The sequence below is a fragment of the Perognathus longimembris genome, chromosome 6, assembly GCF_023159225.1.
Source record: "Perognathus longimembris pacificus isolate PPM17 chromosome 6, ASM2315922v1, whole genome shotgun sequence".
Classification (NCBI taxonomy): Eukaryota; Metazoa; Chordata; class Mammalia; order Rodentia; family Heteromyidae; genus Perognathus; species Perognathus longimembris.
Window position 1 is genome coordinate 45,942,705 of NC_063166.1, and position 15,609 is coordinate 45,958,313.

At 37.2% G+C, this 15,609-nt stretch overlaps 1 protein-coding gene and 1 pseudogene across 1 annotated transcript; both read left to right on the top strand.

Annotated features, from left to right (window-relative positions):
- The first annotated feature begins 13,449 nt into the window (after positions 1 to 13,449).
- On the top strand, positions 13,450 to 14,331 carry LOC125353694 (annotated as a pseudogene).
- A 152-nt stretch (positions 14,332 to 14,483) lies between these two features.
- On the top strand, positions 14,484 to 15,238 carry LOC125352300 (T-complex protein 1 subunit theta-like). Its single transcript, XM_048347403.1, has 2 exons — positions 14,484 to 14,938; positions 15,044 to 15,238. Exons 1-2 carry the CDS (start codon positions 14,522 to 14,524, stop codon positions 15,119 to 15,121), a joined length of 495 nt encoding a protein of 164 aa, XP_048203360.1. The 5' UTR covers positions 14,484 to 14,521; the 3' UTR covers positions 15,122 to 15,238.
- Positions 15,239 to 15,609: the final 371 nt, after the last annotated feature.

A 15,609-nucleotide genomic window follows, 5' to 3' on the forward strand; every position in this document is an offset into this window, starting at 1 on the left:
AGTCAGTAGCAGCTCGGCACAGCCCAAGTCTTCATTCTTAGATGATTGAAAGGCAGAGACTAAGGGATCTACGTAGAAGTGGACCTGGGCATAACATTTCACAAGATTCTATCTTCTTACCCCAGCTCCAGGGAGAGCACAATGGCTGGGCACAGTGCTGTGAGCTTGCCATCTCCAGGGACCTGGGGATATCAGTATTAGAATCACAACTGAAATGTGTCCTAAACATAAAGTGAGACCTTACCTCAAAAATGATCAATGCAAAATAGGGGCTGGGATGTGGTTCATGTGTTAGACTGTCTGCAGAGCAAGTGTGGCACAGCCAAACCCAAAGTAAGGGAAGGAAGGAGCAAAGGAAGGGAGGAAGGGAGCGTGGAAGGTTAGGGAATTATAGATGAGGTAAAAAGCTATGGGCAACATAACCACAGCAAGAGAAAAAAATGTAGCCAGTTGTTCTTGCATACCTACTGTGTGCAATACATTCTCCTAAATCGGTTGCATGATAATATTCTTTAAGCTTTGGAGCAGTCCTCATGGTGGCTGGACACTAGTAATTTCCATATTACAGGTGGAACTGATTCTCTAGAAGCTTCTGTCAACTGTATAATGGCTCACACCTAGAAATGGAGCAGTTTGGATGCAAATTCAGGTCATGTAAATTTCAGTTTTCCATTTCATTTTATTATGCTTGCATTAGCATAGAAACAAGCAATTTTAACTTCAGTGTAGGAGAGGAAGTTGGAGAAAATGACATTTTTTAAAAGAATGAAATATTCTGGAAAAAATCTAAACACAGACACCCACTACTGACCCCTCCAGTAAGAAGCTGGGGTGTAGAAATGAAATACATTTAATTTAGGATATATTCACAGGAAGTGTAAGTTACTGACAGAAATGTTGAACTGAATGTTTGGCTTGGACTCAGGTGATCAGAAATAGAAACACATTTTGTTTAATTTTCCATATACTATAAAATCTGTTAGTGTTTAGGAAGTTCTACATATCACAGGGAATGAAAAATGTTATGATGACTTTTTATGAAAGTCTAAGGAAGTATGAACTGCTAATAGGAGACCAGGTCCAAATATGGCTGCCGGAAAGAGAGGGCCTCACTGTGGAGATTTAAATAGAAAACATGGTCCAATATCAACTGTTTTATTAGTTATTCCACTGTCTCTCTATAGAAGATAGAGTATTTGTTTGCCTTCTCTTCAATAAATTGGCTATCAATTTGCTCTGAATAAGAGACCTCTTAACATTCAGCCAGTAATAATGCCTCTTCTCAGAGTAAAACTGTAAAAATATTTATTTTAGTAATGATGCAGAACCTAGGAACCCAAACATATTTTCTGTTAAAATCCTGCTTGTCTCAGGATGATCACGATAGGATGCAATGAAAGGGTTAAAGTGAATCAGAAGAATTTTCCCCTCCTCTAAAAAAATCCAACAGGAAAAAGAAAGCCACAGAAAATAGGTCCACTAATGAATGAGGAAGGGCATGAAATTAATGATGACTCTAAAACGGCTGAGTTATTGAACTCATTTTTTAAATCTGCCTTTAACAAGAGAAATGAAGCAAAGAAATACAGACAATTAGGGAGTAATGAAGATGTTGCAGAAATTGCTCAAGCCAATGGGAAGAGGAGGGAATTCCTGGCTTGGCAGTCAACAGAAGATCCACAATGCCCTGAGCTGTTCCGGGGGTGTACCACCACATTTACTGATCCATCACATTTATTATTAGAAAATGGGACAATGGTTAGCATATTAGGGAATAAGGGAATGAGGATTTAACAAATTTTTAAAAGACAACATTCTGTCCAAAAGGTTAAACATCCTTAAAATACAGCATTTGCTAGCCCAAGAGGAACGTTCAGTTTGTAGAATAGGCAGAATATCTTTAAGATGGACAAAACAGGCTTTGTGACTATCAACACTTTTTCCATCCCCAATTCACATGAAAAATTACCAGGAAAATAGTCAAGTTAGAGAGTTGGAAATCAAAATCATTTTGATTTGGTGATTTACCCAATTGTATGAAATATATATGAAATTCATCTGAGTAATTCAAAGCAAAGTGGTTTAATCATGATTTTGGGTCTAGGTTGTATGGCAAATTGTAGAAATGACAAATGGGCTCAGTTTAGCTTGGCATGGATTCTGTTTTGTTTAAAACATAGTATTTATGATGTAAGAGATGATAAATGAATTGCCTAGAAGACTTTAAAGTGGTATTATTCTCTTAAATCAGAGAAACTATTAAAAATAAAATTTTTAAAAAAGATAAAAACCCACAAAAAGATAAACCAATCAAAAGAGGAAAATACATCTCTTACTGGAGAATTGTGTGTTAAAAGGGGTGGGGTATATGAGAGTTCACAAGAACTCAAGAGCCATATTTAGAATAGAAGGAAATTCAGATAGCACCTTGAAGTTCAAAAACGAGGCCAAAATTCAACAGAAAGACACCAGCAGTGAGCTATCGTTGAACTATGCTAACATTTTCTCTGTGTGAAGAGGGTTATGGGGTATCTTTTCTCATTAATGAATACCAGCACAAGAAATACTCTGTGTTCTGAGCATTACAATTCGGAGTGAGGCCATGAAAAAAGAAAATCCCTGAAAATAAGAAAGAAGTCTCCCATCCCTGCTTAGCTTCAGAGTTCAGAAGAGATTGGGCACGTTCAGTAAAAGAAATGTACCCAAGGCCTAATGTATGAAACTGTAACCTCTCTGTACATTACTTTGACAATAAGTAAGAAAAAAAATAAATTAAAAAAAAGAAAGAAGTCATTCAAAATCCACAAACCATGAGTGTTGTTGTTAACTCCAGGCTCTAGATTTCTTCTAGGAAGTTTAAAGAAAGTATCAAATTAGGAAATACTAAGACCAGTGAAGAGAAGAGGAAATTCAAAACTTTTTCTTGGGTAGATGCAAAGAAATACCAATTAACAAACTAAAACACAACCAAGAAAAAACAGGTAAAATTGGAAAATATTTTCCACATATGCTCTTTTTAGGCATGATGGCTTAGCATTTATATATTTGGTGGGCATCATGAGCAGGGAAGTCTTAGAGGTGATTCAGTACCTGACCCAAGAGTATCCTTTAGGACATTTGTTTCTCGTGTTTCAATTGTGAGATGGAGCCATTAATTTCCACCCAGGTCAATCATTTAAGTTTGTTGTTTCATGGACAATCAACCATTCCTTTCTTGAGAGGAAAACCCATGTGGTTGTTTTTCCATGTGGAAGATCCTCTTCTTATTAGTCAGACCTCTGTTCTATGGAACTTTTGCAACACCAAACTTCCAGCTTCCCAGTTTATTCCCATTCCGCTGCAGCACCCATGAATGCGGTTGCTGTTTTCTATGCATCACAAATAAAAGGAGTGGAAGTAATTTTGGGTAGTCATTACCAAATCTCACACTATGGAGCTGGAAGGCTGGAAAGCACACCCAGGTAAGAGGCTTGAGATATCCAGCTATTTCCCACCACCTACTTCACAGCCAGGCTGATGGGTAAAGTGAATGTCTTTCTTTTGCCCTGGCAAGATCTATGATTGCACCATCCTAGCATTGTCTTTAATTGGAAGGAAAAGAAATGGAGTCTGTTAGAGTCAGTGGCCTCACTGGAACAGCTCACAGGAATTTCTAGAATAGCAGCATTCCACTGCCTTGAAATGTCTGCATCTTCAGGTTCTCAGAATGGCCATTACATACTTGCCCTTGATTCAAAGTATCTACAGGGATCAACAAATGTATTTTTGCCTATTTAGCACACAGTTGAAGCTGTCTGCTAAACAGTGAATTTTTCTTCTGAATGAAACCCAGACTGAGAAATGAGAAAAGTTTTGCTTTTCACCCCTCTGTAGCAGGCCCAGATGTACCCTGTAATAAACAGCCATTGGATTCTGCAAACTGATTTCTAATGCTGAAGTCAAGCTTTAAAAGCTCCATGGCTTATCTCTCAGAATATTTGTTGACAGTCTGCGTTGTCATTGCACATCTGTTTCATAGAAGTTCAACAAATAGCTGCATGCACCTTTATATAATACATACACACAATATTGATTACAATAAGTGTTTGATTTCCTCACGCATGCATGCCTGCATTCATGCAGAGAATCATGGCTTACAAATATACTGAGCTCCTCCAATTCATCAGATACTGCATTAACCAAAGAATCACAGAGCAGAAAAGCATCTGATTATGGTGACTCTTAGCTTTTACTCAAATATGAGTCATATCGCAAAGACCCCTCAATACTTACTCAACCTTTAAAGTTCCAACATGGCTTTACTTGTTACTTACAGCAAAGAGATTTTAAGGTTTCCCATTGAATAATGTAATTCTCAATGCCATTGTTTCTAAAATGCTTTCCTAAGTACCGGACCACTGAGTTAATGAGGTAGGGTTCCTAAATAACTGGCAACATTTAGGGTTCTGCTGGGAATGTGTTGTTTAAGTGAACTTTGTGTTTCACTTTTATCACAGTCTAGTTGAAACCTTGAGACTTCTGGGAGTTTTGTGCTGCAGACATAGAAGATTCTTTTTTATTCTACAGGGTATGAAATGTGTATGAAACAGTTTGCTCTTCTGTGTGAAACATCTCATCTTATCTAACACTTTTACCACCTGGACAATTCCTGTTCACTCTGCAAGTTGTAACTAATAAGTTGATAGCCTGACCTGATTCTCCGCCTACAGATCAAATGTCCTAAGAGATGCCATTCAGCTTCACTTTTTTTCTCAATTTAGTTGATGCTGTACCAGAATGCCATTGATCTGTTTTCCAACAACTGGAATAAATGGTTGCCACTTTTGGTGTTCTGTAAATAGTTATTCAGAGGTTACATCAGATAAACACATACATGTTGAAATGGACAAATAGATATCAGAGAATTTGATAGCAATGTGGATATTACTATTTTAGTGAGAGTTGTACTATAAAGATGAGTAATAGGTGTGCAAAGAAGTCAGGAGAATTTAGTCTGTAACTAAAGAAAGTATCTAATGGCCTACACTTGTATTCAGTCATTCATCAAGTATTTATTGAGTGGCTGTTATGTCCAAAGCCACCATCTTCCTTTTTGTTTCTAATCATTTCAGATACCTACTGATTATATGACAGGGAATCTTTGCTCCTCTGATCCAATAACTTACTTATTGCTTTTCTGTCTTATAAAGCTATTAGTGAGTCATTTATTAGGAAAACTGCCTTTTGTACATATAGCACACATGTTTAAGTGCTAGATAAATGTATATGTTATCGTTTTTTTTTTCCTGAGGAGTTGAAAAGCAATTAAAGAATTTTCAAACTAGATCTATTGGTAGATGGGAGCTCATGTCACATGTCTGTAATTCTAGCTACAGAGGAGGCTGATATCTGGAAGATGGAGACCCCCAAATCATCTTGGGAAAGAGAATCTACAAGACTCTTATCTCCAAATTACCCAACAAAAAGTCAAACTGGAGATATGGTTAAAGAAACAGCCTCCCATGCTAGCATGTGGGAGGCCTTCTGCTCAAACCCCAATGAGATCACACACACACCATAACAACAATAAAGAAAACCAGCCTACTTGCTTACTTTTCATGAAGAATTGTTGAAAACTATAATATAAATAGTTATTTCTTTGTGTGGCGATCTCATTGATCAAATATGGTTTGGGAATCAAACAAATCTCTACTGATAAATGGGATGCTATGTAAGGTCCATCATTACCATGTGCTTTCTCAATAGTTAAATATTTATTTCATCAAGATACTTTAGAGGGGCTGGGGATATAGCCTAGTGGCAAGAGTGCCTGCCTCGGATACACGAGGCCCTAGGTTCGATTCCCCAGCACCACATATACAGAAAACGGCCAGAAGCGGCGCTGTGGCTCAAGTGGCCAGAGTGCTAGCCTTGAGCGGGAAGAAGCCAGGGACGGTGCTCGGGCCCTGAGTCCAAGGACTGGCCAAAAAAAAAAATTATTATTATTATTATTATCCACTGCAGATGCCATTTATCCTTGTATTTCTAAAGTATCTTTTTTACTGGCCAAAAAAAAAAATTATTATTATTATTATTATCCACTGCAGATGCCATTTATCCTTGTATTTCTAAAGTATCTTTTTTTTTTTTTTTTTTTTTTTTTGGCCAGTCCTTGGACTCAGGGCCCGAGCACCGTCCCTGGCTTCTTCCCGCTCAAGGCTAGCACTCTGGCCACTTGAGCCACAGCGCCGCTTCTGGCCGTTTTCTGTATATGTGGTGCTGGGGAATCGAACCTAGGGCCTCGTGTATCCGAGGCAGGCACTCTTGCCACTAGGCTATATCCCCAGCCCTGATAATAATTATTTTAAATTAGAGCTTGAGTGTCTAAATATCTTGTCAAACAAATTGTCTTGAAGTTAGAGGGAATAGTCTAAATTGAAACAGGATTGCTGATTATACTGGATTCCATTCTTTATAAAAAACCTGGACTTTCATTTTTCCTGAATTTGGAGCTGTTTTATCACCTGTCCAAAATGACTTATTGATCATTTTGATACAGTTACCAAGATATGGAAACAAATCACCTTCAGTTGAAAGAAACCTAAAAATCTTGGAGGAAATCATGGAACATTTTTATCAGTCCAGCCAACAAAAGAAAAAGAAGAAAATACAGAGGAAAGAACGTGTGTGAAATGACAGATGCAAGCCTATAACCTAGGGAAATTTTCATTTCCATTGTTGATAAATTAAGTCAAATTCTCCTATCAAACTAGAAACAAGGCTAACTTTTTTTTTCCATTTATAGAACCAAGTAAGATCCTCTTACTTTGGACTGAAATACAAGAATTCAACATCTCCTTTGTTGGGGATTATTATGAAAGATGTGTTAGGTTATTTCACTGAGGACCATGCTCATTTTCAGTAGCTCTCTTGGGGTTTTATACTGTGGAAATAGCAAATTTCTTGAGGACTAATAAAAGTTTAATGATCTTACAAGGGACAGTGAGGTGTGTCCAAGTTCTGGAATGCTGAGAGCTTTCTCAAGAGTACAAACTAATTATTCCATGTAATACGTGGTAGGCCAGGCCCAATTCATCTCTATTCCATAACAAATCTGCACATATCCCAAGACAAAATCCCAACCATTAGTAGAATTTCTTTGTGGCCTTTACCTTCAATCTGCAGATGCTTGTCTTTGAAATTCTCAGGTTTTTTTTCTTTTGACAGTTTTGTCAGCTTCGATCATTATGCACCTAGTTAGGGCCAAAGAAAATCATTCAGACGGAACTTGGTTTTACCAATATTTTGACATTATGCAGATCTCTGCCCTCTCATATATAACAGGCTAAAGAACTAGAAAAAAATAAAAAAGAAAGTACTCAATCCAAAAATAGATACAGCTTTTGCAGATACATATTTTTAAATAAATATAATACATTGTAGAGCATAACATTGAGAAGGAAAGGAAAATAAATGAGAACAAGATAAAATTGACTTTAGAGTCATTTTCAAAATAAAATTTCTGCTCAACTTTGGATTGCTTAGAATTATAAGCTGACAAAAACTATATATGGCTAATTCATTCCCTGTTCTGAGAAATAGACAGTAATGTTACAACATTTTCTCTATACCTGGTAGCCACTTGAGTTTGGGCCCCTGCTCCCACCTCTGTTAGTCACATTTAAAAATATTTTTATTGTTATTATAAAAGTGATGTACACTTACATAAGTCAGGTAATGAGTACATTTCTTTTGGGACAATGTCACTGTTTCCTTTGATTTCTCCCAGTCCATCCCCTCCCCCAGTTAAAAAGATCATTTTCAGCATAGTAACTGTTGAGTACCACTGTTGCATTTGTTCACCCTTCGTCCTTCCACTTCTGTGGCCCCCAACTTACCCTACCAAAACAGATAAATGAACGAGTAAGACAAAAAGAAACTAAAACAAAAACAGCAACAAAGAAAATCCTCTTGTTTCCCTTTATTGGAGTTCATTACATTAAACATTATTTTTTATGATCAGATTCACCTAAGTATTGTGCCTTTGTGTTCCTCTCTAATGAATATACTCCTTGTCTCACTGTGTGTGAATGCTCAGTACTATATAATTCATCACATTCTTTACTCACTTTTCTCACTGTTGATTTGATTTGCCACTGAGCCTCTGCGTACTCACATGTTATTTCTACAATAACACTGATATGGATGACAAGACTTCCTGCAAGGTGCCCACCATTTTTGTGCCAACTGCACAATGTTTTACAGTAGACCTTTGGTATCCATGGGTATGTTTTTCCAGGGAGACCACCACTAAGGAAAAGCCATGCATGCACAATGGATAGAGGTGAATGCTGAGCTGAGTATACTTGATTCATTTTTTTTTATAGCACATCAAACTTCCATTAAAGACATGTTGCTTTTCAATAAATCTCTGATTTCCATTTTATCAATTAGGCACTTTCACATTTATCTTGGTATTAAGGCACCGTTTGCTTTTGTTGAAAATCAGAGTTCCACAAAATTAAAGTGCAGGAAGCACTCAGCATAACATGGAACTATTTAAATACAATGCACTGATGATAGCACAAGACTTAACAGAGCTGCTCTACATCGACTGAGCTGTGCAATAGACCCAGGGGTTTAAATTTTTTTTGAAATTTATTATATACTTATCAAAACTTGCTGTAATAAATCTCTTAGAAAAACAAGCTTATGGTAGTGTCTTTGAGGGAATCAAAGGAAATTCTTCAATGTTGTTTTGGTTTGTTTCATATTTTACAAGTGTATGTCTGTCCATGTTGATGTACTGATCCTTCATTCCCTCATAGTTATGATATCCCTAAAATGAACACAGTGCTTCGAATTATGTTGTCCAGGGGCTAGGAATATGGCCTAGGGGCAAGAAGGCTTGCCTCCTACACATGAAGCTCTCGGTACCATTCCCCAGCCCCACATATATGGAAAACGGCCAGAAGGGGCGCTGTGGCTCAGGTGGCAGAGTGCTAGCCTTGAGCGGGAAGAAGCCAGGGACAGTGCTCAGGCCCTGAGTCCAAGGCCCAGGACTGGCCAAAATAAATAAATAAATAAATAAATAATAATTATGTTGTCCAGCTTTATTACTATTGACGAAATGATAGCAATTCCAAAAGTTGATGTTATTTCTGTGTCCTTATCACTCTTTCCTCTTGTCTTTTGTACTATCTTTTTTCAATTAGTTTACTACATTTTGGAGTTTTCTGCTAGAAATAAATGTATTATTCTCTTTTTACTTTTGTAAACTGAAAAGTACTCCCTTGTTTAGATAGACAAAACTGTATTCATCATTATATTGCTGAGAGAGAAAGAGAAAAAGAGAGAGAGAGGGTTGGGTAATTTCTACCATGTATGAGTATCCATAAATAGGTTTTTGGCACCTGCCTTCAAATATTTTATATTTAGACAGAAGAGCTAAATTGCTGTGTCATATGATAATTGCATATTTAATTTTTGAAAGAGTAACAAGACTGTTTAATTCAATATTTCTCTAGAAGAATGACATGGCAATAGTGTCTGTTACTATTACAGTTGGTAATAGCAATAATCCATGTGAGTGATGATAATGGGATGGGTGGGATCTAAGCAAAAGAAAGCAACAAGGACAGCCTCAGGTTTTGATTTAAGAAATGCAGACACAATTTGTTGGTGATCTGGAAGTGAGAAGGGAAAATATTACAAGAATAAAATTGTAGGGTTTAGTTTGAGAAAGAGGATTGAAATATGTAACCACTAATAAAGGGAAAACTGTTGTATTACATTCAGATGATAAAACCGAGTTCTTATTTCTGTATATGTTCAAAGTTGATACTTCTATGTGAGTATACATTATCTATTACTATGGAACAAACCCACATAACATTTAATCTTCTTTGCTCATAAAATTCTGTGTTAACAATTTGAGCTCAACTCAACTGGTAGGTCTGGTGGCTCTACTTGGGCTTTGTGTGGCCGTAACATGGTGCTTTGATTGACTATCCTATGCATTTTGTGTTTTGTATCTGTGTGTGTGTGTGTGTGTGTGTGTGTACATGTATATGTGCCTATTTTATCAGAGATTGAGCTCATGTGCATGCTAGGTAAGTGTTCTACCATTTGAAGCATGCCCTTAGCTTCTTCTTTTCTATGAAAGTGTCATCTGTCATGAGAAGAATGGATAAAAGCTCATGGCCTTTGGAATCCTGGGTTCACTCACGGGTTCCACAATGTCTTCTGGGTTCAACTGCTAAGGTAATCCAAACACATATTCAGCCTAGATTCAGGGGGTGACAAAGATCCCTTCTCTTTATGGAAATGTCTGTTTCATTGCAAAGAAGGATGTCAAAGCAAGATCAACTGGTAGCTTGCTAACCTAAAAATATTTAATATATAATCTACAGTACTAACAAAGTAGAGATATGGTCTTAAGTTCAGTAAAAAGACCTGCCTGGAATATCAATGCAGAATTGATGGAGAAGTTGGTCTACTCAATGACTCAGCTCTGGCATTGTACAAAATATATAATAAGTGAGACAAGGAGGAACCAGGAAGTGGATTATATTTGTCAGTATGGATGGGAGGGGATCAAGAAAGAGCAGTGACCAATAAGTTAAATTTGAAGTTGAAAGAAGAACACAAAATGGCTGTACATTTATTGTGCAAGTAGTAGTAGTTACTGATTTTTTCTGACAGTTAAGTACCTTGGAAGTATCTGACCAGTCTCTAATAGTGACTTGTTTTCTCTCTAGCCCTAGGCTAAGAGAGGGAAAGTAGCTTATTTGAATACCAAAATTCTTCCTGTGTTAAAATCATTAAAAAAATCTGAACTTACATCAAAATCCAGGAAAAGTAGGCCAGAAAATCTCTGCAGTACTAATGGGAGGTATGAATTTGGCTTTTCATTGAAGTATTAAAGCCATGTGTTTTTAAATCCAGTAAAATTTAATAGTAAGGGTAATTGAAAAATACCCAGTTTGAAACCATGTTAAAACCATAATATTTATTCAGTATCTTACTAAGATGGTCATAGGTCTACACAACTACCCATAATTGAGTGAAGCACATGACCTTATCTTTCGAACAGGTTGTCATTTAAGTAGGAACACATTGAAAATACATTTGGTAGAATGCTGTTGGGAAAAGTTATCACACACACACACACATACACACACACAGAGAAAGAGTGTGTGTGTGTGGGAGAGAGAGAAGTGTTTTTTTTTTTTTTTTTTTTTTTTTTTTTTTTTTTTTTTTGGCCAGTCCTGGGCCTTGGACTCAGGGCCTGAGCACTGTCCCTGGCTTCCTTTTGCTCAAGGCTAGCACTCTGCCACTTGAGCCACAGCGCCCCTTCTGGCCGTTTTCCATATATGTGGTGCTGGGGAATCGAACCCAGGGCCTCATGTACACGAGGCAAGCTCTCTTGCCACTAGGCCATATCCCCAGCCCGAGAGAAGTGTTTTTAACAAGAGCATTTACAAATAAAGCATAGAAAATAATCAGAATCAAGGAGCCAGACCAAAGTTCCCCATGGCTCAAATAAATCTCTACTAATAAACAGCTCCAATTGCCTTTTTGGTTTTTTATAAATGCCAAACAGCAGACTCAGAAATAGCCATGTATTAATTGACTTAGTCATCATGACAACCAATAAGGGATGAGACATGATTTGTACCTATGCCGGATCCAATTGGAACATCTGTTTTCAGAGAATGCTGCCAGATCCTCTTGAAAAATAAATGCTGTGATATATCTGTCTTCTGGCTTTGCTAACTTCCCCAGAAGCCTTAGAAAGGCACCCAGCCTGTCTGTGGGCACAATCCACAATCTTGCCAAGGGCAAGAGTTACATGACTTAATCTTCCTATTCCTTTGCAAGGGTCTTTTCAGATGTATCCCATCTAATCCTTTGGGAAATCCCTGGGAAACTGAGTCATTGTTGTCCACCACAAATTCCAGACTGCTTCCTTGCTTTTTCATTCTTCAGTGATTCCTTGCCTTCCTTAGTTTGCTACCATCATTACTTCTCCAAGAACAAACAGCACACAAACAAACTATTGTTCAAGTGTTCTTTGTAGGGAATTCATAGTGGAATAGGATCAACATTTTTGTAGAATAGCATACTTGAAGTCACCTACAGAATTATTATACTACAAACTGGCATCCAGATTTCTAGCACTAAACCCTAAGCTCATTGCAGACTCCTTGCAAATCCAACAGGTCTCTGCACCAGTGCTTCTGAAGTCTTTTCTGACTCTTGTCAGTGCTGAGGAAAGCAGTAACAATGGAACCTCTGTGAGGGCCAGGTACAAAGTAGATAATTTAGCTAAAATGATGCTTCATATGGATGGTTATATTTTATTACATATAGATACATAGAGAAGAGCCTTTGTAATGGGATTATAGGAAAGGAACAGGGTGTAACAGGGATTACTCAGGTATTAGACAGCATGAGTCATAAGCTATCCCCATTTCTTCTGGTCTGTATGTCTAGAGCTTGTCTTCCCCTCCCAGGAACATAAGTAACATTGCCCTTGGACTAAAAGAAAGTCAAATAATAAGTTACAGAGTAGTTAACTTCTGCTAATTCAAGCTTCTATATCTCAACCAACCTGAAAATGGAAAGACAAGAAACTATGTAAGCGTATATAACATTTGCCCTTTCTTAAAAGTCACATAAAGCATTTTTTAATTAGTCCTTCAAGCCAACTCCTGATACAGGGCAAGATGTTCTTTCACTGTTCTACATCTTCTTACCCCAAATGAAGAGCAATAAACCCTTTAATCCTGTTTGACATTTTTCTGTTGTCTTAACCACTCAAACATATCCTGATTTCCCACCTGATTTAAAAGGAACGATGATACTCTGCTTTGATCTAGTGGATCCATGTCTCCTTTCTTTCCTCAACTATTTTACCCTTTGCTCTTTTATTGTAGTAAAAATGTATAACATAAAATTTACTATGGAAACTGTGTGTAAGTATATAGCTTGGCATTGTTAAGTATATTCATATTGTTGAACAATGGCCGGATTTCTTTTCTTATTGAAACACTGAATCTCCATTGTCATTGAACAAAATCTCTAACTCCTCTTTTCTCTTCTTACTGGGTCCCAGAAACCACCATTCCCCTTCTAATTCTGTACATTTGACAGCTCAAGCTACACATATAACTACAATGATAGATCATTTGTCTTTTTTATGACTAAGCTGTTTCATGAGTACAGTGATTCATCCTTATTGGTACATGGGTCAGAATTTCCTTAATTTGAAAGAACCTATGACATTTCACTACTAGTCATACTTTGATTTCATTTATCCATTCATAATGGTTACTCCTATTTTGGGATATTTTAATAGTGTTGCACTGATATGGGTATTCAAATATTTCTTTTGACATATTCAGGAGTAAACTTTCTATGTCATATAGTATCAGTTTTTATTTATAATTATATTAGTTGCTTTCCCAAGCTACTCATACAGCCTATGGACCCAATGGAATGAATAAAATGGTTGTAAATCACTTGGAGAAGTTGTTTGTGACAAATGATGCAGCAACTATTTTATGAGAGCTAAAAGTACATCATCCTGCTGCAAAAATGATTGTAATGGCTTCTCATATGCAAGAGCAAGAGGTTGGAGATGACACGAAATTTGTTCTGGTATTTGCTGGAGCTCTTCTGGAATTAGCTGAAGAACTTCTGAGAATTGGCTTGTCAGTTTCAGAGGTCATAGAAGGTTATTAAATAGCCTGAAGAAAAGCCCATGAAATTTTTCCCGACTTACTATGTTGTTCTGCAAAAAACCTTTGGGATGTTGATGAAGTGTCATCTCTACTTCGTACCTCCATAATGAGTAAGCAGTATTGCAATGAAGCATTTTTGACCAAGCTTATAGCTCAGGCATGTGTATCTATTTTTCCTGATTCCAGCAATTTCAATGTTGATAATATCAGAGTGTGTAAAATTCTGGGCTCTGGTATCTACTCCTCTTCAGCATTGCATGGCATGGTTTTTAAGAAGGAAACTGAAGTTGATGTAACATCTGTCAAAGATGCAAAAATAGCAGTGTACTCTTGTCCTTTTGATGGTATGATAGCAGAAACTAAGGGAACGGTATTAATAAAGACTGCTGAAGAATTGATGAATTTTAGCAAAGGGGAAGAAAATCTCATGGATGCACAATTCAAAGCTATTGCTGATACTGCTGCAAATGTCATAGTAACAGGTGGCAAAGTGGCTCTTCATTATGCAAACAAATACAATATCATGCTGGTGAGGCTTAACTCAAAGTGTGATCTCCAAAGACTCTGTAAAAAGACTCCAAAAGAGACTCCAAAGACTCCGTAAAAAAGATCTTCAAAGACTCTGTTGGTGTGACAGCTCTTCCTAGATTGATTCCTCCTATCCTTGAAGAAATGAGACATTGTGACTGTGTTTACCTTTCAGAAGTTGGAGATACACAGGTGGTGGCTTTTAAAATGAAAACAAAGACAGTGCTATTTCTACCTTAGCTCTTTGAGGTTCTAGAGACAACCTGATGGATGATATTGAAAGGGCAGTGGATGATAGTGTAAATACTTTCAAAGTTCTCATAAGGGATAAATGTCTTGTACCTGGAGGGGGAGCAACAGAAATTGAATTGGCCAAACAAATAACATCATATGGAGAGACTTGTCTTGGTCTTGAACAATATGCTATTAAAAAGTTTGCTGAAGCATTTGAAGCTATTCCACGGGCACTGGCAGAAAACTCTGGAGTTAAAGCCAATGAAGTCATTTCTAAACTATATGCAGTGCACCAAGAAGGAAATAAAAATGTTGGAATAGATATTGAGGCTGAAGTTCCTGCTGTAAAAGACATGTTGGAAGCTGGTATCTCAGCTACTTACCTGGGAAAAAACTGGGCTATTAAATTGGCCACTAATGCTGCAGTCACTGTAGTTAGAGTGGATCAGATAATAATGTCAAACCTGGTAGGTGGACCTAAACCTCCTAAGCCACAAGGAAACTAGCATAAAGACGGTTGGCAAGATGAACTTCATGCTTAAATAGCAAATCAGATCATCATGGCAAAACCAGCTGGTGGTCCCAAGCCTCCAAGTGGGAAGAAAGATTGGGATAATGACCAAAACGATTGAATGGCTTCTTTTACTGTAGGTGAAGGTTATATTCGTAGTGTAGGACTTGCCTAAGTTTTCTTATCTTCTTAAATTAAGAAGTGTTGTGTTTATATCGTCAGCTGAATAAATGTTACTGTAAAATCTTAAAAAAAATCTTTATATGGTGTACAAAGGGTTTCACTTCAACATGTCAACTTGTGAGCATCATTGTTATCATCATTTCCATCATTCTCTCCCAACCCAACTAATCCCCTTGTGTTATGATCCATTTTCACATATGCACATTGAGTAGTATTACTGTATTTGTTCATCCTTCTTCTTTCCACTTGTCTGCTCTTCTACTTGAAACCCTTTCCCTTTCAAAAACACATGCTTGCCCTTTGTAATACCTGTTTTGTTATACTATGTTATTCAAATGTAAACACCATACTATCTTCATAGTGACCACATACTTTTTCCTTCATACCCATAGAGCAGAAAGTCAAGTTTTCCATTTACTCTCTGAC

What these genes read in the sequence shown, in the direction of transcription:
- LOC125352300 (XM_048347403.1), top strand. Translation starts at nt 14,522, where the DNA reads ATGGATGATATTGAAAGGGCAGTGGATGATAGTGTAAATACTTTCAAA. An exon ending in CTGTAGTTAGAGTGGATCAG is followed by an intron (nt 14,939 to 15,043) that starts ATAATAATGTCA and finishes ATAGCAAATCAG; the next exon opens with ATCATCATGGCAAAACCAGC.